The following is a 17,616-nucleotide window of genomic DNA, read 5'->3' on the forward strand; positions in this document are numbered from 1 at the left end:
GTGTCACTTCTAAAACTTTTAAAAAATTAATCATGCCTTGCCACTAGACAAAAATATAGTTCAAATTTTTGATTAGAAGGTGACAATTATATTTAGGTGCTGTTTGTTTTTTAAGATGTTTTTAAGGAAGATCTGCGGATCATGTCTGTAAAGAAGATGTGGACTAAAAATCTACAAGCTGAATATTGAAGACGGTTTGTTTTTTTTATGTCTGCTAAATCCAATTTACTCCCAAATTATTGTAATAGAATTCAATTTTTTTTTTTTTCATTTTCTAGTCGTAACAATTACCGACTCAATCTCAAACTTATCTTCTATAAACATAAACATATTACTCTAATAAAAATTTAATTGATAAAAGATAAGGAATATCATTAAAACAAATAAACATGGTTTCCCCTTCTTCAGACTTCCCGCTTTCACAAAAATCTCATTAAATTCACCTTTAATTATAAAGAAAACCCTCCATATTCTTGTAAACCCAAATCTTAGTACCTTAACGTCATAATCTACAATCTATTCAAGAATCCAGAATTTGAAGAAATTGGTTTCGCTAAAGCAAAGAAACATGGTCTGTTTCCTTTTTTCTAAATAATACTAGTAAGTACTGTAATTTGCAAATGCAAATTGTAGAAATCGTCGAGCACGAGTCTGTTGCAATCAACCATTTAATTAATCAAAGCCTAAATATATACCACGCATAAATATATAATAAGAATCACATGGGCGGAGTTAGCAGTCCGTGGTGCGGGCGGAGGTGACACTTCGGCCGGAGGTGGTAGCCGGAGTTGATGGAGCTACTGGAGGTGTGTGGGTGTGGTGGATCGATGGCTGGAAGATCTGTGGAGGTTTGGGAGAAATGATAAAAAAAATTAAGTTAAAATGTCTTCAAGAGTTAGAAGCACTATTTTATGTCTTCTAGTTTGAAGATATAAAAAGGTCTTATTTTGTCTTATGTCTTCAAAAAAACAAACAATCTGAAAGTAAAATGTCTGCCCGCCCGCAGACATAAGACATAATAAGGTCTTCAACAAGAAAAACAAACGACACCTTAAAGTCAGTGACCTATTTTAATTTTTTTATTTTTGAAAAAATTACATATGCTTCCATCGTTTGATTTTTTTCCTTTATAAATCTCACATTCGAACAAAATTATGGGACCTCGATCGTTTAGTTATTAGTATTTATGGTATTTTTTCATTTCCTTTTTAATTTCTTTATTTTTTTAAAATGTTGCCGTTAACCGACTAAAACAACACCTAGCGAAACGCGAGTTTTTATCCTCATTAATGACCAATTTGTAACTTACATATTTTGTATTTTTACTCGATATATTTGTAAGTTCGGTTTAATTGTGACGGATGATGTTTTTCTTTTTTTTCTCTGTTATTTTCTTCAAATAACCCACTTTTTCTCTGACTTGGTATTCTCGCCAGCCACTTTTTCAACTCTCACTTCTCTAGTCAAATTTAATACCTTCAGACTACCGAACTTTTTTTCTGTCTTGACCTCCCTTTATTTTTAATCTTTTGTTATTGCTCTTTGTTATCCATTTGATATTCCTTTCTAGTTTAGTTTTGTAATCTTCGTTGCTCTCCCTTCTGGTCTCCGACATCTCATCGGAGGTCCAATAAACCTCTTTTATCACTTTATTTTTCTGTTCTGACTTAGTTCCACCATCCTGTTGCTCTTCCCGAAATTCCGATGGTTCGTTCATCCTCATCGTTCACTCCTCTAATTATGACAGGTGATGCTGATGTGATACTAACAAGGGTATAAATTCAATAGAAGGCTATAAAGATATGAATAGTCCAAAAGAACACAATACAAATACTTACACAGAACTACAACAACAAAACTCAATTTCAGAAAAATAAATTATGAAAGAATTAAGATGTAAACAATCATTTTTTCTTTAAAAAAAATACATAAAAATCACCACAACTTTCATCCAAAAATTAAACAAATCAAAATGAAATATTACAATAATACAAAATCAGCAATAAAATTAAACAACTACCAACCAAATAATGATCGAAACTAATAAAAAAAGTCAACCATTAGTTAACAAATGATTTACCCCCATTAATCATCTTTAAGGCAATTAGAGCAATATATATCTTGGAAAAAGATATACGTCCACGTCACATAATATACATATTTTCACATTACACATACTTATTTGATCTTTGTGTCTGAATTTGCGAATTATACTACTGATTCGAGCCCTAGCCGCATCTTTTCATTTCTACCAATTCCAAATTACGAACTATTTGAGGTCAATTTCATCTAATTACTAAATTAATTCAACTAAATTACTTACAATCACCACTGATAGATTCGATTTTGATTCGGAATAACTTTAAACTCTGCGATACCGATTCCGTTTATTTTTTGAATCTAGCTATTAACATCTAACGTATAATTCCATCTCCTTGTCTCTTAGGTTACCTTACTGTTTCAATTTGTTTGTTTTTTAATTACTAGCTAAAATAGTATTATTTTATCTGAATAATTCTCATGTAGTTGTTGTGATTAAGGTTTTCGAAGATGTTAGTGTGAAATTGTGTTGTTAAAACTGATTTATAGATACATTTTGTGGATGATAGTTAGTGTGAATTGATTTTTAGGGTTTAGTAGGAGGAAATGGAAGCTTCTGGAAGATCAGTAGATGAGGTGGTGGAAGAGATAATGAGAATTCATAGATCTCTTCCTCCAAGGCCTGGAATTGAAGATATCGAAGGTGCGAAAATACTGATTCGAAATGCGGACAACGAGTATCAGTCGAGACTGGAAGCTATTGCTAGGCAAAAGAAGCGAAAAGACGTTCCTGACGAACTGTTTACTGTGCTGGTAGAGATGCAAAAGCATTTAGTAAATTTCCAAACTTTTGAGCAAAAGAGGGAAGCAATTAAGTTACTTGATCTTGAAAACTACCATATGTTGTTTGATGATATGATTCAGAGAGCTTCAAAATGTGTGGGTCCAACTGGTAGTGATGATAATGGTAATACTAACCAATCATTTGCTTCCACATCAAGTGGCTTGTCGTCTTTGGAAAATTCAGGTTCATTCTCTGGTGTAAATTTTAGTGGTAATTCTGTTAGTACTGCGAGTGCGACTCCATCATCGAGTTTTAGTTTATATACTGACAAGGAGTCTGTTAAAACATCGGAGTTGTTTACTAGAGACGATAGCTATGTTAAGAAGAGTAAGTCTCCCATTCATGGTGATGGGTTTGGTAGCATACTTCGATCTAGTGATACTTCAAGGCCCATAATTATGGATTCAACTCTAAAACCTGCGGTTACTTCTGGTGAGCTTTCTAAGGGCCTGTTTACTTTCCACTTAATAATTTGTTTATGTACAGCTCTTGATTCTCTTAATTCTCTTGATTCAGTAACTAAAATTGTTGTTTCTTTGTCATTTAATCTGTCACTTAATCTGAATATTAATCTGAATATTGGTTTGAATCTAGGAGACAGAGAATCAGACACCCCCTACACATTAAGAGGCAAATGAAAACAGGACTTAATACAAAAAAAAGTAAACAACCCCTAATTGTGGTTTATATCGTTGTCGTTTTAATTCCGAAGCTGTTGTATGCAGCAGTAACTGTGTTGTGGTGTCACCTTTAATATATTAATTAGGTTATGATTGCGGAGTATAATTTAGTATCATGACGTTTGCATGAAGATTGTGATTTTGACTGTTGCAAATGGCGGGTGCATTATCGCAGGTCAAGATGGTGACAAATTAAGTCTTATAAAGCTTGCTAGTCTTATTGAAGTATCTTCCAAAAATGGCACGAAAGATCTCAATCTCGGGGGTAAATTAATGGACCAGATAGAATGGCTTCCCGATTCATTAGGAAAGTTATCTGGTTTAATTACATTGGATCTATCAGAAAATCGATTAATTTCCTTACCTTTTTCAATCGGAGATCTTTTATCACTAAAAAAACTAGATGTACATTCGAACAAAATAATCGAACTCCCAGAATCTATAGGCAACCTCTTTAGTTTGACCCATCTTGATCTAAGAGGAAACCAGTTAACATCTCTACCATCAACATTTGGTAAATTAATTCATCTTCAAGATCTCGATTTGAGCTCAAACAACTTTTCAGTTCTTCCTGAATCATTATGTTCACTCACTACTTTACAAAAACTCAACATTGAAACCAACAACATCGAAGAACTTCCCTACATGATCAGTCAATGCACTTCCTTAAAAGAACTTATTGCAGACTATAACAAACTGAAAGCCTTACCAGAAGCCGTAGGAAAAATCGAGTCTTTAGAAAGACTTTCTGTTCGTTACAATAACATCAGTAGGTTACCAACCACAATGTCATCATTAAAAAGTCTTAAAGACCTTGATGTAAGTTTTAACGAGCTCGAATCAGTGCCCGAAAGCTTATGTTTTGCAACAACTCTTATCAAGATCAACGTCAGCAACAACTTTGCTGACCTAAGATCATTACCAAGATCTATTGGAAACCTTGAAAATTTAGAGGAGTTGGATATGAGCAATAACCAGATAAGATTCCTTCCGGATTCTATTCGTATGTTATCTAAGTTACGTGTTCTTAAAGCTGAAGGGAACCCTTTGAAATCACCACCTCAATCCGTACTTGATCAAGGCGTTCATGTAAGTTTTTAATTCCAGTATTGTCTAGATTCAGTAATGTTTTGACTTCATTTGCTATTTTGGTAATTTTTTTTAATACATCATTTGCAGGCTGTTGTTCAGTACATGAACGAGCTCCATGAGAAGAAGGAAGTGAAAGCACAACCAGCGAAAAAGAAAAAATCCTGGGTCCAGATATGCTTCTTTTCAAGTTCTAACAAACGCAAGCGTAATGGTACTGACTACGTAAAGACTTAAGGTATCACCCTTTTGTGGGTAAATTCTTATATCCCGGTTATCATTTCATATCTACAGATTTTGTGAGTAACCCTGCCATATAAGAGAGTTGTTTGTTTTTTTCCTCGTTTATGTTTTTTACGCGAGATGAGATAATAACTTGACTTAATAATGATTCTTGTATATATTGTAAAAATGAATTTTTATTTGTTCGTTACGCATTGTAGCCTTTATATCTTACTAGAATTTTTATATTTCGGTTTCCATGTTTAATGAACCTGATCATTAGGTAACATGGATACAATTATTATGATATTATTATTACTGTGATTAATTAATATTAATTAATATATTTTTTTTGAACGGCGATTTTTTAGCATCAGTTGATCATTTATTTCAAATGACCCTCATCATTTGCACGTATCACACACGTTCGGGCGGAAACCTGAACCCGTTCGACGGTACCGAGATAGCTGTGACAAGTTCATTAATTGTGGAAATTATCAAGTCACCTGTTCTATTTTTCCATTTTTTAAAAAAGGAAAAAAAGGCTAGAAACATATGCAGGTAAAGGGGAAGGAAGGTTCTGAGTATTAGTGTCGTTGCTCACATGCTTTTGCTTTATCAAAATTAGGATAATTGAGCTGTCCATGGGCTGGCACAAAGTTAATGGATGAGCAGTTCGTCACCTACAGCTTGTCTCCTTCCCTCCATTTTTATGTCTATAAATTTAAAAAGGTTAGCATATATTTTATTTTCGTTTTTTAATTTCACGGTATATTATCTAACTTTAGTTATCATCCATATTAATAATGTATTGATTCTTTTCATGCATAATGAGTGAGGTTAGTTTCCTGGTTATTTTCGTAAATATAGTATTAAACTGTGACCAGATAGCTTTAAGTCGGCAGTTAGCTTTAAGTTAAATGTTCAGTAAGTGGTATAAGATTATTCTGGCCATATTGCTTGCCTGAAGGTTTTAACTTTGTCTAGTTTCATGTTTCAAACCATCCCAACATAGCCTAGTGGGGTCATGATATAAGGGGTCATGAATCATGATATAAGGGGTCATGATGTATGAGGTCTAATGTTCAAATATCTCTAGCATCATATATGTAACTCGGTCTCTAAAAGATAGCAAGCTTGCTTTCCAATTTGAAAGTTTGTTTTTAAATCTGTCAACTAATTAGAGTGTGCCAATTGTGGATTAAATTCATGTTAACACACACAGGAAGCCCCAAGTATGAAAAGTGAAACGAGGTATGAGAGCAGTCCGTATAATGCGCCATTGACATAAGCTCTTCTTGGGACACATTTAGTTACAGTTTTAGCCAAGTTGATCTGCAGCCCTGGATATGAGTATAAACTTTGGTGAATTCTAATAATGTAAATCATGTCGCAGTGTGTTCAATCTAAGAGAACCACCACATCATCCGCATATAGGAGGTGTGAGATGATAAGACTCGAAGAGCCGGTACACGCTCCATGAATAAAACCCGATTCGACTAAAAGATACAGTATATCATCTTCATCAATGAACTAAATTAATCTCTTATGTCAAGAGAATCTTAAAACAATCATTCTCCGTAATAGTTTTAAGACATTTTATGCGAGGCCACTTAAATTTGTTATTTGTCTATATGAATAAATATATAAATATATTACACTAGAAAATTATCTTATTTACTATACGTTTTGGATGCTACTTTTCGACATTTCTATTAGTCAGCATATTATAAGTCAACATATATTCTGTTACATACAATGCAATATACATGTGGGGTGATAATAGCATGTGGGCTATACATCGACTATTCTGTACATGTTTGACTAATATACATAATATATTCTGTTACATACAATGCACAATATACATAATATATGTTGACTTATAATATGCTGACTAATAATTTCCCAATTGAGAAATTGCACATCGCATTTTCCAGCTATGATCATGTCATGATCGGGTCACAAAATACGCAATGGTTGCGACTCGCAATTTCAAATCATGATCAAGAAATCGTCGGCCGCGATTCACATTTTTGTCATGACCTAATAGAAATCATTATTTCAGACATGTTTGTGGTTATGACCTAGTTATCATTGAAAATTATTTGCGATTTGCTTTTTCCGGGGACGACCATGCCATACTGAGACACGCAGAATGCTATACGCAATGGTTGTGTGTTGCGTGCTGCTTGACCCTTGTCATGACCTATACTCGCTAGTCGTGACTTGTATTTCATGGTCATAATCATGATATTATTGATGGCGACCTGCATTTACCCGGTCATAAACGAGAAATTGTGGTCATGAGTCATGACCTGCGTTTACCAGTCATGTGCGTTTACCAGTCATGTCATGACTGGGACACGCAAGACGCACTAGGTAGGGTCAAATATGGGGAATGTGCAAGATGTGTACTTGCACGAGCTCATAATCCAAAATGACCTATAATTTATTTTTACATTTATTTTAACATGTAATTAACTCTCTTGTTTTGAACTGTCTATAATCCAAAGTCCAAAAGAATCTTACCACCCGATAAAATAGACCCCAACAATCTCCTACATCACATAAAGCATGAGTATATATCCCAGGTGTCAGACCCTAAGAATAGCCCCTACTTAACTTACACGTGTCATGCACCACAATTTTTGGTTATTTTTTTTAAAAAAAATCCACAAATACTAATTTAACATTATCCCACCAGTTACAATTAAACTACCAATCGCATTCATTCCTATTACTGTCATATTTTTTCAAAAAAAAAAAAAAAAAAAAATACCAGATCTGCTCCGTATTACCCATCGTCCCTCTCTCTCTTAAAGATTCATCCACCCATAATCTTTTGCAGCGCCGATTATGGCCTACAGTTGCCTTAAAATTCTTAGCCGCTACAACAGATTTAATCGCTACACTTTTACGCACATGATGGTATAAATTTTGTATACTGTCTCCGATGGGTAATAGAAATCGCTAGAGTTTTCGTGTGTACCTGCATACAAGTTTCGTCCCAATCATGACTGAATCGGATGACAACCAGACGTTCTTCATGTGCGAGAATCGCTTGATCGACGGCCTAACCGAAGTGCAAGTGTGGTAGCAAATACGACATCGTTTCTCGACTTTTTAATACTTTCATTGTTCAGAAGAACGACGTTTTCATCGACTTTAATTATGGAAATCAAGGTAAGTATTTTTTTTATTTGTTTTGAATTAGGGTTTTTATTTGGTTTTTTTGAATTAATTCATCATATGTGATATTTTCTTAAATTCTTGATTGGTGAACCTACCTTCAAACTAAAAGTTATTATTACCGTTGATGTGTTTCCTAATCGGTATAAGGTATGTTTCATAATTCTTTTTATGATTTGTTTTGCAAGTAGGGGTTGATTTCATTGTTTTGATATGATTTTTTATTTGTTATGGTGTTTTCTGATTTCATTAAAGCACGGAACCGGAACGAAGGGTTGGATTTGTACGATTGAAATTGAAAATTGGGATGTGAAAGATTGAAATTAAGAGTTAGGATGTGAAAGATTTAAATTGAAAGTTGGGATGTGAAAGAGAAGTGGTTATGTATTTTTGGCTTGTTTAGTAATGGATGGAACATTTTGGGTCGTGTTTGACCTGTTTCGCCAACACCAGATCAAGATCAAGTGCCCTTCAGACCGTGATTGTGTTTTTGATGTGGTAAATATAGGCATTTTTGTTTGTATTACTTAATCAAATGGTATGGGCTCATATGAACACTTTATGTTTATCTTTTTGATCTCTTATGATTTATGTGATCAACTGAATTGTAGCAGCAGAATTCCACTAAAGTGTATTTTATGTAATTTACGTATGTTCCTGTCATTGAAAGTGTGTGTACAGCAGCAGAATAACACTTGCATAGGAAGGCTAAAGTTTGAGTCGCATCCTAAGGTGACCAACATTCAATTGAAGTGTAATATCTTTAAATTTTTAACTATAGCTTTTAGAGATGCCTGCATAATGCAAATGGACATTAATGTATAAAGGTTGGATTGATTTGTCATATAATTACTATGTCTGGGTTTGACCTGGTCCAAGCATACATGAGGACATAAGGATTTTGAATGAGGAATTATCAGCTCCATAGATAACGAATTTATGTTTGACAATATTGAAATTATTTGTTGATTCGATGGTTCCTTAATCACTCAAATAAGGTTTGTTACTACCAAACTTATTGATATTTTGTTGGAATCTGCATTAAAAAACACAACTCATAATTTTATTCAGTGATATGTTGAGGTATGTTTTACGAATTAATGTTGTCTTTTTTTGACAATTACAGGGTTTGTTACATTCATAATGTTTATAGGCTAATGTGTTAATTTCTTGGTTAAACGTGCAAAAATGCAGAAGACCTATTCGATCTATTTTAGATGTTGGTCTTCTTCGTACTGCGACTGCAGTCGTGTTTTGGGGTACTCGAGGTACATTGTCGTCTTTCCGTTAATGTCCGTTCTATGTTTATGTTTATGCTTAAGAAAGTGGGAACCAATTTGGGTGTTCTAACGCTCTATTAACATAAGCAAAATTACACTTTTAAACACTACATGTATTTAACATTAGTAAAAGCACTACATGTATTAAAGCCTTACTTATGCCCCATGTCATACAGCCTTAATGTGCAATATGGAACTGCTTGAAACCTCAGGTCATGCTGTCAATTACAAAGAGAACATGTTTGTATTGAATGTAGTTCTTCTAATGTTAATATTTTTACTGTTCATCATTTGTGTTGTATATTTATGAATTTATGAATGAATGATACGGAGTAAAAAGTATTGTTATGATAATGAAGTACACATGTTTATATTTTCTATCTTTTGCTGATATCTTTGTATACTTAATTGAACGTTGTTTAATTTATTTATATTTGTGCAGATAGATAAGGAAGAGTATGGGCTTAAGCAAATGAAGTGTCCATCACATTGTTTATTATTTGATAGCGAAGTTCGTTCTTACAAGAGTTAGTTTTCTCTTTTTACATGGCTATGTATTTTTTTATAATTATAGATAGTTATATCACTGTTAAAAGTGATGTAAACTACAAACTTTGGGTTGTCATGCTCTATTTAACAAGAATGAAATTCCTGGATTTGGACGGGTATTTGGTTTTAATGCCAAGATTATGCACAAGTATGAAGATGTTTACGTTTTAGTTAACCGGACTGTTGATTTCTTGTGTTTTGCTTACGATGTTTGCGGAACTTGTAGGGTTGGGCGTAAGTCAGAAGCTAAAGATGCTGCAAGAGGGGCATTAAAGTATCCATGGTGGACTTTAGGTTGTCCATGTCAGGCTTCATGTATATGTGCTGTAATAATTGATCATACTCTTACTGATCATGGGTTAGCAAATCCACTCAAACCAAATCATTAATCATGTCAAACTAATTTATCAATTGTGTTAAATGGTAATGTCAGATGATTATCCCAGGGCTAGAAAATGCATGATATCTATGCCTTTATGTGGTTCATGCACCTCTTAGGAAATGTATATTTGTGGTTTTATCATTTCCCATATAGTTGAAAGTCCTTTGAACCTTGATTAAGAAAGGCTATGGTTATGACATACACAACAAGATAATCAACTAATCGTCATGGATGAGTATGTAGGTTCGTTTGCATCCTTATTTGAATCAACTTTCATATTATACTAAGATTGTTAATACAATGACTTTTTTCCATTTAAGATTTGATGGTAAAAGTAAGTTATAGATAATCATTCTTGATGTCCATGGTTTGATAGTAAAAAATTGATAGTATTAAGTCTATTTTAATGTCCATGGTTTAATGTCAGGTTATAGGAAGATTTTGATGACATTGCATTTAATCATTGGTATATGTGTAAAATAATATTCCAGTTATGTAACTTTTGGTGATATTCTTACATTTAAATTTGTTACGATGGGTATGTGTTTTGTGTTTTACTAATATCGGAATTAGTAGCCTTAATCTATTTGTTTTGTGTAAATTAAAAAACTTAACCATATTAAGTTTATTTCATCTACAAGAATATACCGTTAATTGATTTAACATATACGTTCCAGTTTGTTGTATTAAGACTCGCCGTGCAACGCACGGGCTCTTAAAAGCTAATATATATGAACTCAGTACTTATGACATTTTTTTTAGTATTATTGAAATTGTTCTAATATTTGCGTATACAAGAATTTGATTTTTACTCATTGAACAAGCCTTATAAAATTGATAATAGTACGACCCTGACATTAGGCTAAAATTGAATTACGTCTTGCATCTTGTGTGAAGCAAGGGCAAATTCACATTTTTTTTAAAAACAGAATACTATATTTCTTTGTAAAGAATTATTTCGATTAATTTAGCTGATGTGTGTGCGTGCGTGTGTGCGTATCTCTGTCTATGTGTGTGTGACCTCCAAATGCCCTAATAATCTTTTTTTTTTTTATTCCAGAGATGATCCACAAATAAAAGATGGATAATACAGTATAGATAATGGATAGAAGAGATTATGTACTAAAAGAAATATCTTACATTGACCCATTTATAAATATGTAATATAACACTTTTGCTCATTCATATTATAATTATTTTTATTCTATTCTTACTAATTTCTCTAAGCTATTAGTTTAAGTATCTATGAAAAATGTCTCCATGATTTGTACATCATGTATTAAAAGCTTCTATCCATTATTCTTTCATGGAATACACAGAGTTTTTACAATATCACAAATAAAACTACACGTTGTTACCACGTTGTGACCATTCTGGTGTATCTACAGATGATTCTCTCGGTGTACTTCTAAATCCGTTCACCGATAAATCATCACCATTACTTCGACGTGAACTTGCCTCTTTAAGCCTTTTCTTTGAACGCGCTCTAACCGACTCTTCTTTTTCATCAACAAATGAAATGAACGTTTGTAGGCGTCCTGATTTTAGGCTACGTCTTGATGCTTCAGTCACTTCGGGTTTATGTTTTGTATATTGGTGTATAATTAGAACCATGTATATAAAAAGAGCAAGAAAACAAGCTAGCCCACATATGAGAAACAGGCCTTTAAAGCTCTTTAGCTCAAGACGGTCAACCGCAAACTTGGATCCTTGTGAACTACACGCACTTCGTGTTAGCCATTTGTCGTGTATCCGTTGTAACTCACCGTTTTCTGACAGTTTTAGAATGGCGGTTGATATATCTACTGCAAGAGGAGAGTCCCGCGGAAAGGCCTGTCAGATATCAAGACCCCAAAAAGTCAACTTCCTCCTAATTGACTATCATATGTTTAACTATAAAAGTCAAAATAGTTATTATAGAGACACATAATTACTGAGATAGCCCATGCGGTTTGTAGGAAATTGTTGAAATAGTCCTTGAGGTTTTAATACCGGTGCTGGGATAGTCCTTTTGTCTGACGGACGTCAATTTTGTTCATCACGTGATTTACACGTGCTTCAACTTAACGGACAAAATTGATGTCCGTCAGACAAAAAGACTATCCCAACAACTTCTGCAAACCACGAAAACTATATCGATATAAAAAAACCTAGGGGCTATTTCAACAATTTCCTATAAATCACAAGGACCATCTCAGTAATTATGTCATAAAGTTATTGAATCGTAAATCATAAACAGAACTTTTACTCACAAATCCCCAGCCATTTTTGGTGAATTCTTGGCCAACGATGCTGAACTGGCAACGGGTCGATAAGAAGAGTTCAATGTACGGCCGTTCATCGACAACGGCAGCAACACCACCATTATTAGGACCTTCTTTCAACGCTTTTTCATAGTCTTCAGGCAAGTTAAGAGGAACAAGTCTAGTTTCTGAAATGCCTAGTTCCTCAACCAGATAGTTTCGTACAAACGAATTTTGTTGGTACCCAATCGGAACTTTGTTTTTTATTAAACTATTAATCCCTTCAATAGGAGAATATAGTTTCTGTACTGTTAATATTGAAGTGAGACTTGCAGTATAACTAGAGCTGATTATGAGCACCACGAATAGCCATAGAATTAACACAATTCGACCCAGAGTGCTCATCATGTTCTCTCCTGACGAATTAAACAATCGTTACGTAAGATCATACAGTGTAATAGAAAGTAAAATTATCTAATATAAATAAGTTTCGATCAAACTGGTAATTTTGACCCATGACCCGTTTTGATTCATTACCCAACCTGACCCATTTGGATCCGTTTAAAAGTCTGACACATTTGACCCATGACCCATTTCAATCCAAAACCGTTTTGACCTGTTACCCAAACCGACCATACCTTGCCTGTTTGCCAGGTATACTAACATGCATTGTTATGTTAATTAGATAGAGGAATAATACTACATAGATGGTTGCAAGTAGAGTAACTGACTGTGTGAGAAGAATAAGGTTGAAAAGCTAAACCTGCCAAAAGCAAAACACAAACAGTTAGTGACATAGTACAATGCAGTGGGGGTGGCAATTTTAACCCATTTACTTATTAAACGGTCAATTATGTTATGCTTTGTCTCAAATGGAGACATAAATATTACTACCTTATAAGGGTGTATTTTCAAAAAATGTTTCCGCGTAAAACTTAAATCATGCTAAAAAATCATTATACAATTAAATGTTTGACTGAGTAGGGGGTTCCTGAGTAACCAAAAAAAAAATATATATATATATATATATATATATGCATTACTAGTGATAAATAGTCAAAACTTTTGACTGACAGTGTTGAATAAAATTAACCTCATGACCTTAATGCATCTTGACACGTTAGTTGTTACCAAACATGTCGTACCAGCCAGTGGCGGTTCCAGGATTATAACTCAATGGGGTCCCGAAATTTTTATCATTACTAATTATATTTAAATACTATTTTAGTGGTAGTTTACTTTCAAAAAACTACAAATTCGAAAAATCTATGGGCTTCGAGTAGTTAAATTAGTAGTGTCTTCTACAATTTAAAAGAAAAACTATAAATTTGAAAAATATACAGGGTCCTGAAGCGTATACAATTTAAAATGTATTTTCGACTAAAAGTTTTCAAACTAGTGGCGTCCCGTGACCCCACGGGCTTCCTTTTAAACTCGCCACTGGTACCAACCCTGTACTACGCTTAGTATAGTTGTATTAAATGTTATATAACACATGATTACCATAAAGTTGTAACGATCTGTTGCTTAGGAGGGCCGCGGAAATCATTGTTTTTGCGATGTTCCAAAATCCAAATAACTGCTCCTACTACTAGAAAAAAGATCCCAGTAACACACCACAATTTAGCAGTGAACGGCCTGAGAAAAGCCCAAGTTCCACTGTTTATTCGCCTAACGGGTGCCACCACAACTAGACCTGACTCAGTAAACGGCTGAGTAAAATCAGCCATTCGTGTCCGGTTCGTAATGATAGCAATGTCACCAACCGCAGCATCATAAACCTACAGTAATTAGTGTATGGACCATGACATTTAACAACTTTTTAATTAAAAAATAGAAGGTGGCTATATGAGTGGGCCATGAAGGTTCACCCACGATGACTTAAGCAGGTGGTCGCCCTGGTCGGCTCGTAATGTGGGTCGGACACCCAGGTTAATAAAGAATAAAAAAATAAAAACTTTCGGAAAGATTCATCTCGTTTGACACATTCCCCTAAATGTTTCTGATCTGACCCATAATACATGTTTGATATGGAACCCAACCCAACCCAACGAAACCAATTTACGAGTGAATGGGTCAAAATAGCCACCTCTAGAAACGATTGAAGCATTAAGGAAGGAACACATACACCAGCATTTATCAAACCTACGAGATCAGTGTTACTTGGGTTCTTATGACCATCTCCATACAAATAAAATTTATACGGTACAGCATACGGTAACAGGTTTACTGCAGACGTAAACACATCGATACAGTATCCTCTGTATATATCAGTACCCTTTACTTCATCAACAAACTCCTCAAAACTCACTCGATTCGGAACCCCAATTTTCAACAAATTCCCATTTTGAGGAAAAACCCATCCACGTGGCTTTTTAACCGTTTCACCCGGCCAAATTACACTATACAACAGTTCAGACTGATTTGGGTTCGTATTGACTGAATCTGGTGCAGAAGTTGACAGACCCGAAGAATTTGACCAATACCCGACTCGCCTAAACCCTGTACCGATCACATTTATAACTTCAAACGTCGGAAAGAAAAGATTTCTATCAGACGTGAACTCGATTAGTCCCGTTGTCCCGTTCATTTTGACTTGCAATATGTTTTCGAGCAACAAGTTCCCTCCGTCGAAAATACTTAACGAATCAAGATTCAAAGATCCCGCTTGTACGCCTTGTAACTTTAAATCTTTTGAAAACGAAATATTTCCACCTTCGTTAAAAAACTTGTCAAGCGCACGAGCAAGCAACCAAACCGTGTCGTATGCATATAACGAATAAGTACTCAGTCCCAAATTGGTTAAGTTTTTCCACTCGGTTACAAACTTTCGTTTAAGTTCTGAATCTTGAACGTACGGTCTTAACGTAATAACGCCTTGCATTGCGGAAACCGATTTAGTAGGAAGTGGTGAACTTATATCTATAACAGTAGACAACCAATTTGTTGTAATCCAAACATACCCACTATCCATCATACCGATATATTGACCGACTTCAAGTATATCTAATCCTAAATCCGCGTACGTATGAACAATAAGAACGCGCGACTCCAAAAACGCAACTTGAAGTAAAACGTCTCTTATATCCGCGCGTGTTGAATTCGGTTTAATAGTTGCTTTATGTGAGATTTTACACCTTTTAGCAGCTAATTGATCTGCTAATGAAGTTATCCCATTTCTTCCATCATCATCGTCTACGTAAATGGCGACAACTTGCCTCCATTCGTAGTACTCAACGATATCTGCGATTGCAGCCATTTGAAATAGATCACTGTGTGTTGTTCGGATAAAGAACGGGTATTGAAGTGAGGATAACGTGGGGTCCGTTGCTGTGAACGATAGTAGCGGAACTTGGAGTTCGTTTACTACGTGAGAGATCATGTGAGCTAATACTGATGTTTGGGGACCGATTAACGCCACACTATCGGTCTCCATGAACTGTAAAGCTGTTGCCATAAATTAACATGAAGGTTACAAAATCACATAATTTGTTGATTAGTAAGTTTTGATTTATTTGGAACTAGAAGACATTTTCTAGCCTTAAATTGCATCATTTGAGAATACATTTTCATATATAGTTTTGTAAGCAAAACTTATCCGTTTACCCGTTTACCTGTACAAATAAACCAAATGCAGAAAATAGTACTTCTCTAGATAAAGAAAGATGTACGGATAACTCAGTCCGAAAAACAGATATAGTACTCTCACCGTCAGTGGCGGAACTTGAACCCGGATACAGATGAGGCGGGTGTAAAAATTTTAATAAATTTTTCTTTGTTAGTAGGGTAAACACTTAAAAAAAAACCTTATTTTTTGGTAAAAAAAAAAATTTAGAATAAATTTTTTTTTCTGTTAAATTCAGATGACGCGGATACCCTTTGTGACACAGTATCTTCCGCCACTGCTCACTGTCCCAAAATAATCGTTCATCTTACTATTTATACTGTACCAAAATATTTATCTGTTATAATATAACTATTTATCATTAAACTCATCAATTTACCCTCATTTATTACTTTCAATCACTCATATTTATTTTAGAAAAAATTGAGTCAAGTAAAACTGACATTATCTTAAATCTAATGAAAATTCCTACAAGACATTCTTTTTGGGACGAAGGGAGTATGAAAGTAAGATATAATCATATATATGTATAGAAAGTTAGAAACATACCCTCCATAATACTGAGAAAGCCATTGAAATTGGAATCATGAATGGTTAGTTTAAGTTTGGTTCCATTAAGAACATTTGGATCATTATTCACATGTTCCACTGCAGCCTCTAAAGCAATTTTCGACACTTTCCCTACTATCGAATTGAAAGTTAAAATAGACCCAATATTAACGACATCCGGTCTTGTAGGAATCTGAAACACAATATGCAATATGATTCACTAAAAGCGCATAACTTAACGCAAATAGATTATTCTTGTTACAGCTATGATCATACCTGAATTTGGGCATAGGTTCTATTCTTCTCTTCAGTGAAACAACCACTGAACAATACTAACAACACCATCCAAACTATATACTTATCCATATAAAGTCAATGTTTTGACTAAAATAAGATATAGTAGTTTGGTGGATTGAGTGATGTTAAAAGATGAGCTCAAGTTTAGTGTAACCAGCTGGTTCAAAACATCAAACTTAAAGGTTAAGCAGTAATTAAACAAAGAGAACAAAATTTAGAAAAAGATAAAAGATGCCATAAACTCTCCCAACAAAAGGCCAAAAAGTTGAGTTTCCACTATAACAAACTAAAAAAAGGTTTTAGAGAGAGACTTACAGAGCAGATGTATATATAACTATAAACATGCTAAAAAGAGTTGTGAAAGGGTGGATGAAATATATGTAGTGTTTCAGAATAAACTATGTATATTACCTGATCATCGTACCTTTAAATACTTGATATTCTTTTATCTGTAAAAGGGTAATAATCAGTTTGTGACTTCAACGCTTAACCACTTTGAGTGGATGAGAGTGGTGCAGAGCACATGTTAAATGCGTTTAGTATATAATAATAATAATAATAATAATAATAATAATAATAATAATAATAATAATAATAATAATAATAATAATAATAATAATAATA

The 17,616-nt window shown here is 34.1% G+C and overlaps 2 protein-coding genes across 5 annotated transcripts; one reads left to right on the forward strand and one right to left on the reverse strand.

Annotated features, from left to right (window-relative positions):
* Positions 1-2,167: 2,167 nt before the first annotated feature.
* Positions 2,168-5,678, forward strand: LOC139892016 (plant intracellular Ras-group-related LRR protein 4-like). Of its 3 annotated transcripts, XM_071875047.1 has the most exons (5): positions 2,168-2,278; positions 2,631-3,316; positions 3,740-4,653; positions 4,744-4,891; positions 5,247-5,678. In XM_071875047.1, exons 2-4 carry the CDS (start codon positions 2,647-2,649, stop codon positions 4,888-4,890), a joined length of 1,731 nt encoding a protein of 576 aa, XP_071731148.1. In that variant the 5' UTR covers positions 2,168-2,278; positions 2,631-2,646; the 3' UTR covers position 4,891; positions 5,247-5,678. The 3 variants fall into 3 exon arrangements, with proteins under 3 accessions (XP_071731148.1, XP_071731146.1, XP_071731147.1); XM_071875045.1 differs by lacking the exon at positions 5,247-5,678 and having other exon boundaries at positions 4,744-5,144; XM_071875046.1 differs by lacking the exons at positions 2,168-2,278; positions 5,247-5,678 and having other exon boundaries at positions 2,508-3,316; positions 4,744-5,144.
* Positions 5,679-11,539: 5,861 nt separating this feature from the next.
* Positions 11,540-17,374, reverse strand: LOC139894447 (glutamate receptor 3.6-like). Of its 2 annotated transcripts, XM_071877743.1 has the most exons (8): positions 17,308-17,374; positions 16,972-17,149; positions 16,696-16,888; positions 14,650-15,968; positions 14,025-14,302; positions 13,253-13,284; positions 12,531-12,937; positions 11,540-12,111 (listed from the first exon to the last, which is right to left on the reverse strand). In XM_071877743.1, the coding sequence occupies exons 2-8, from the start codon at positions 17,059-17,061 to the stop codon at positions 11,623-11,625; spliced, it is 2,808 nt and encodes a 935-aa protein (XP_071733844.1). In that variant the 5' UTR covers positions 17,062-17,149; positions 17,308-17,374; the 3' UTR covers positions 11,540-11,622. The 2 variants fall into 2 exon arrangements, with proteins under 2 accessions (XP_071733844.1, XP_071733845.1); XM_071877744.1 differs by lacking the exon at positions 17,308-17,374 and having other exon boundaries at positions 16,972-17,232.
* Positions 17,375-17,616: the final 242 nt, after the last annotated feature.

The sequence above is a fragment of the Rutidosis leptorrhynchoides genome, chromosome 2 (assembly GCF_046630445.1).
Source record: "Rutidosis leptorrhynchoides isolate AG116_Rl617_1_P2 chromosome 2, CSIRO_AGI_Rlap_v1, whole genome shotgun sequence".
Taxonomy (NCBI): Eukaryota; Viridiplantae; Streptophyta; class Magnoliopsida; order Asterales; family Asteraceae; genus Rutidosis; species Rutidosis leptorrhynchoides.

Coding starts and splice junctions, on each gene's coding strand:
- LOC139894447 (XM_071877743.1), bottom strand. CDS start 17,061: ATGGATAAGTATATAGTTTGGATGGTGTTGTTAGTATTGTTCAGTGGT. Junction 16,889..16,971: donor GAACCTATGCCCAAATTCAG/GTATGATCATAG, acceptor ATTGTGTTTCAG/ATTCCTACAAGACCGGATGT. Junction 12,938..13,252: donor AACCTTATTCTTCTCACACA/GTCAGTTACTCT, acceptor TTAATTCGTCAG/GAGAGAACATGATGAGCACT.
- LOC139892016 (XM_071875047.1), top strand. CDS start 2,647: ATGGAAGCTTCTGGAAGATCAGTAGATGAGGTGGTGGAAGAGATAATG. Junction 3,317..3,739: donor AAAACCTGCGGTTACTTCTG/GTGAGCTTTCTA, acceptor GCATTATCGCAG/GTCAAGATGGTGACAAATTA. Junction 4,654..4,743: donor TACTTGATCAAGGCGTTCAT/GTAAGTTTTTAA, acceptor CATCATTTGCAG/GCTGTTGTTCAGTACATGAA.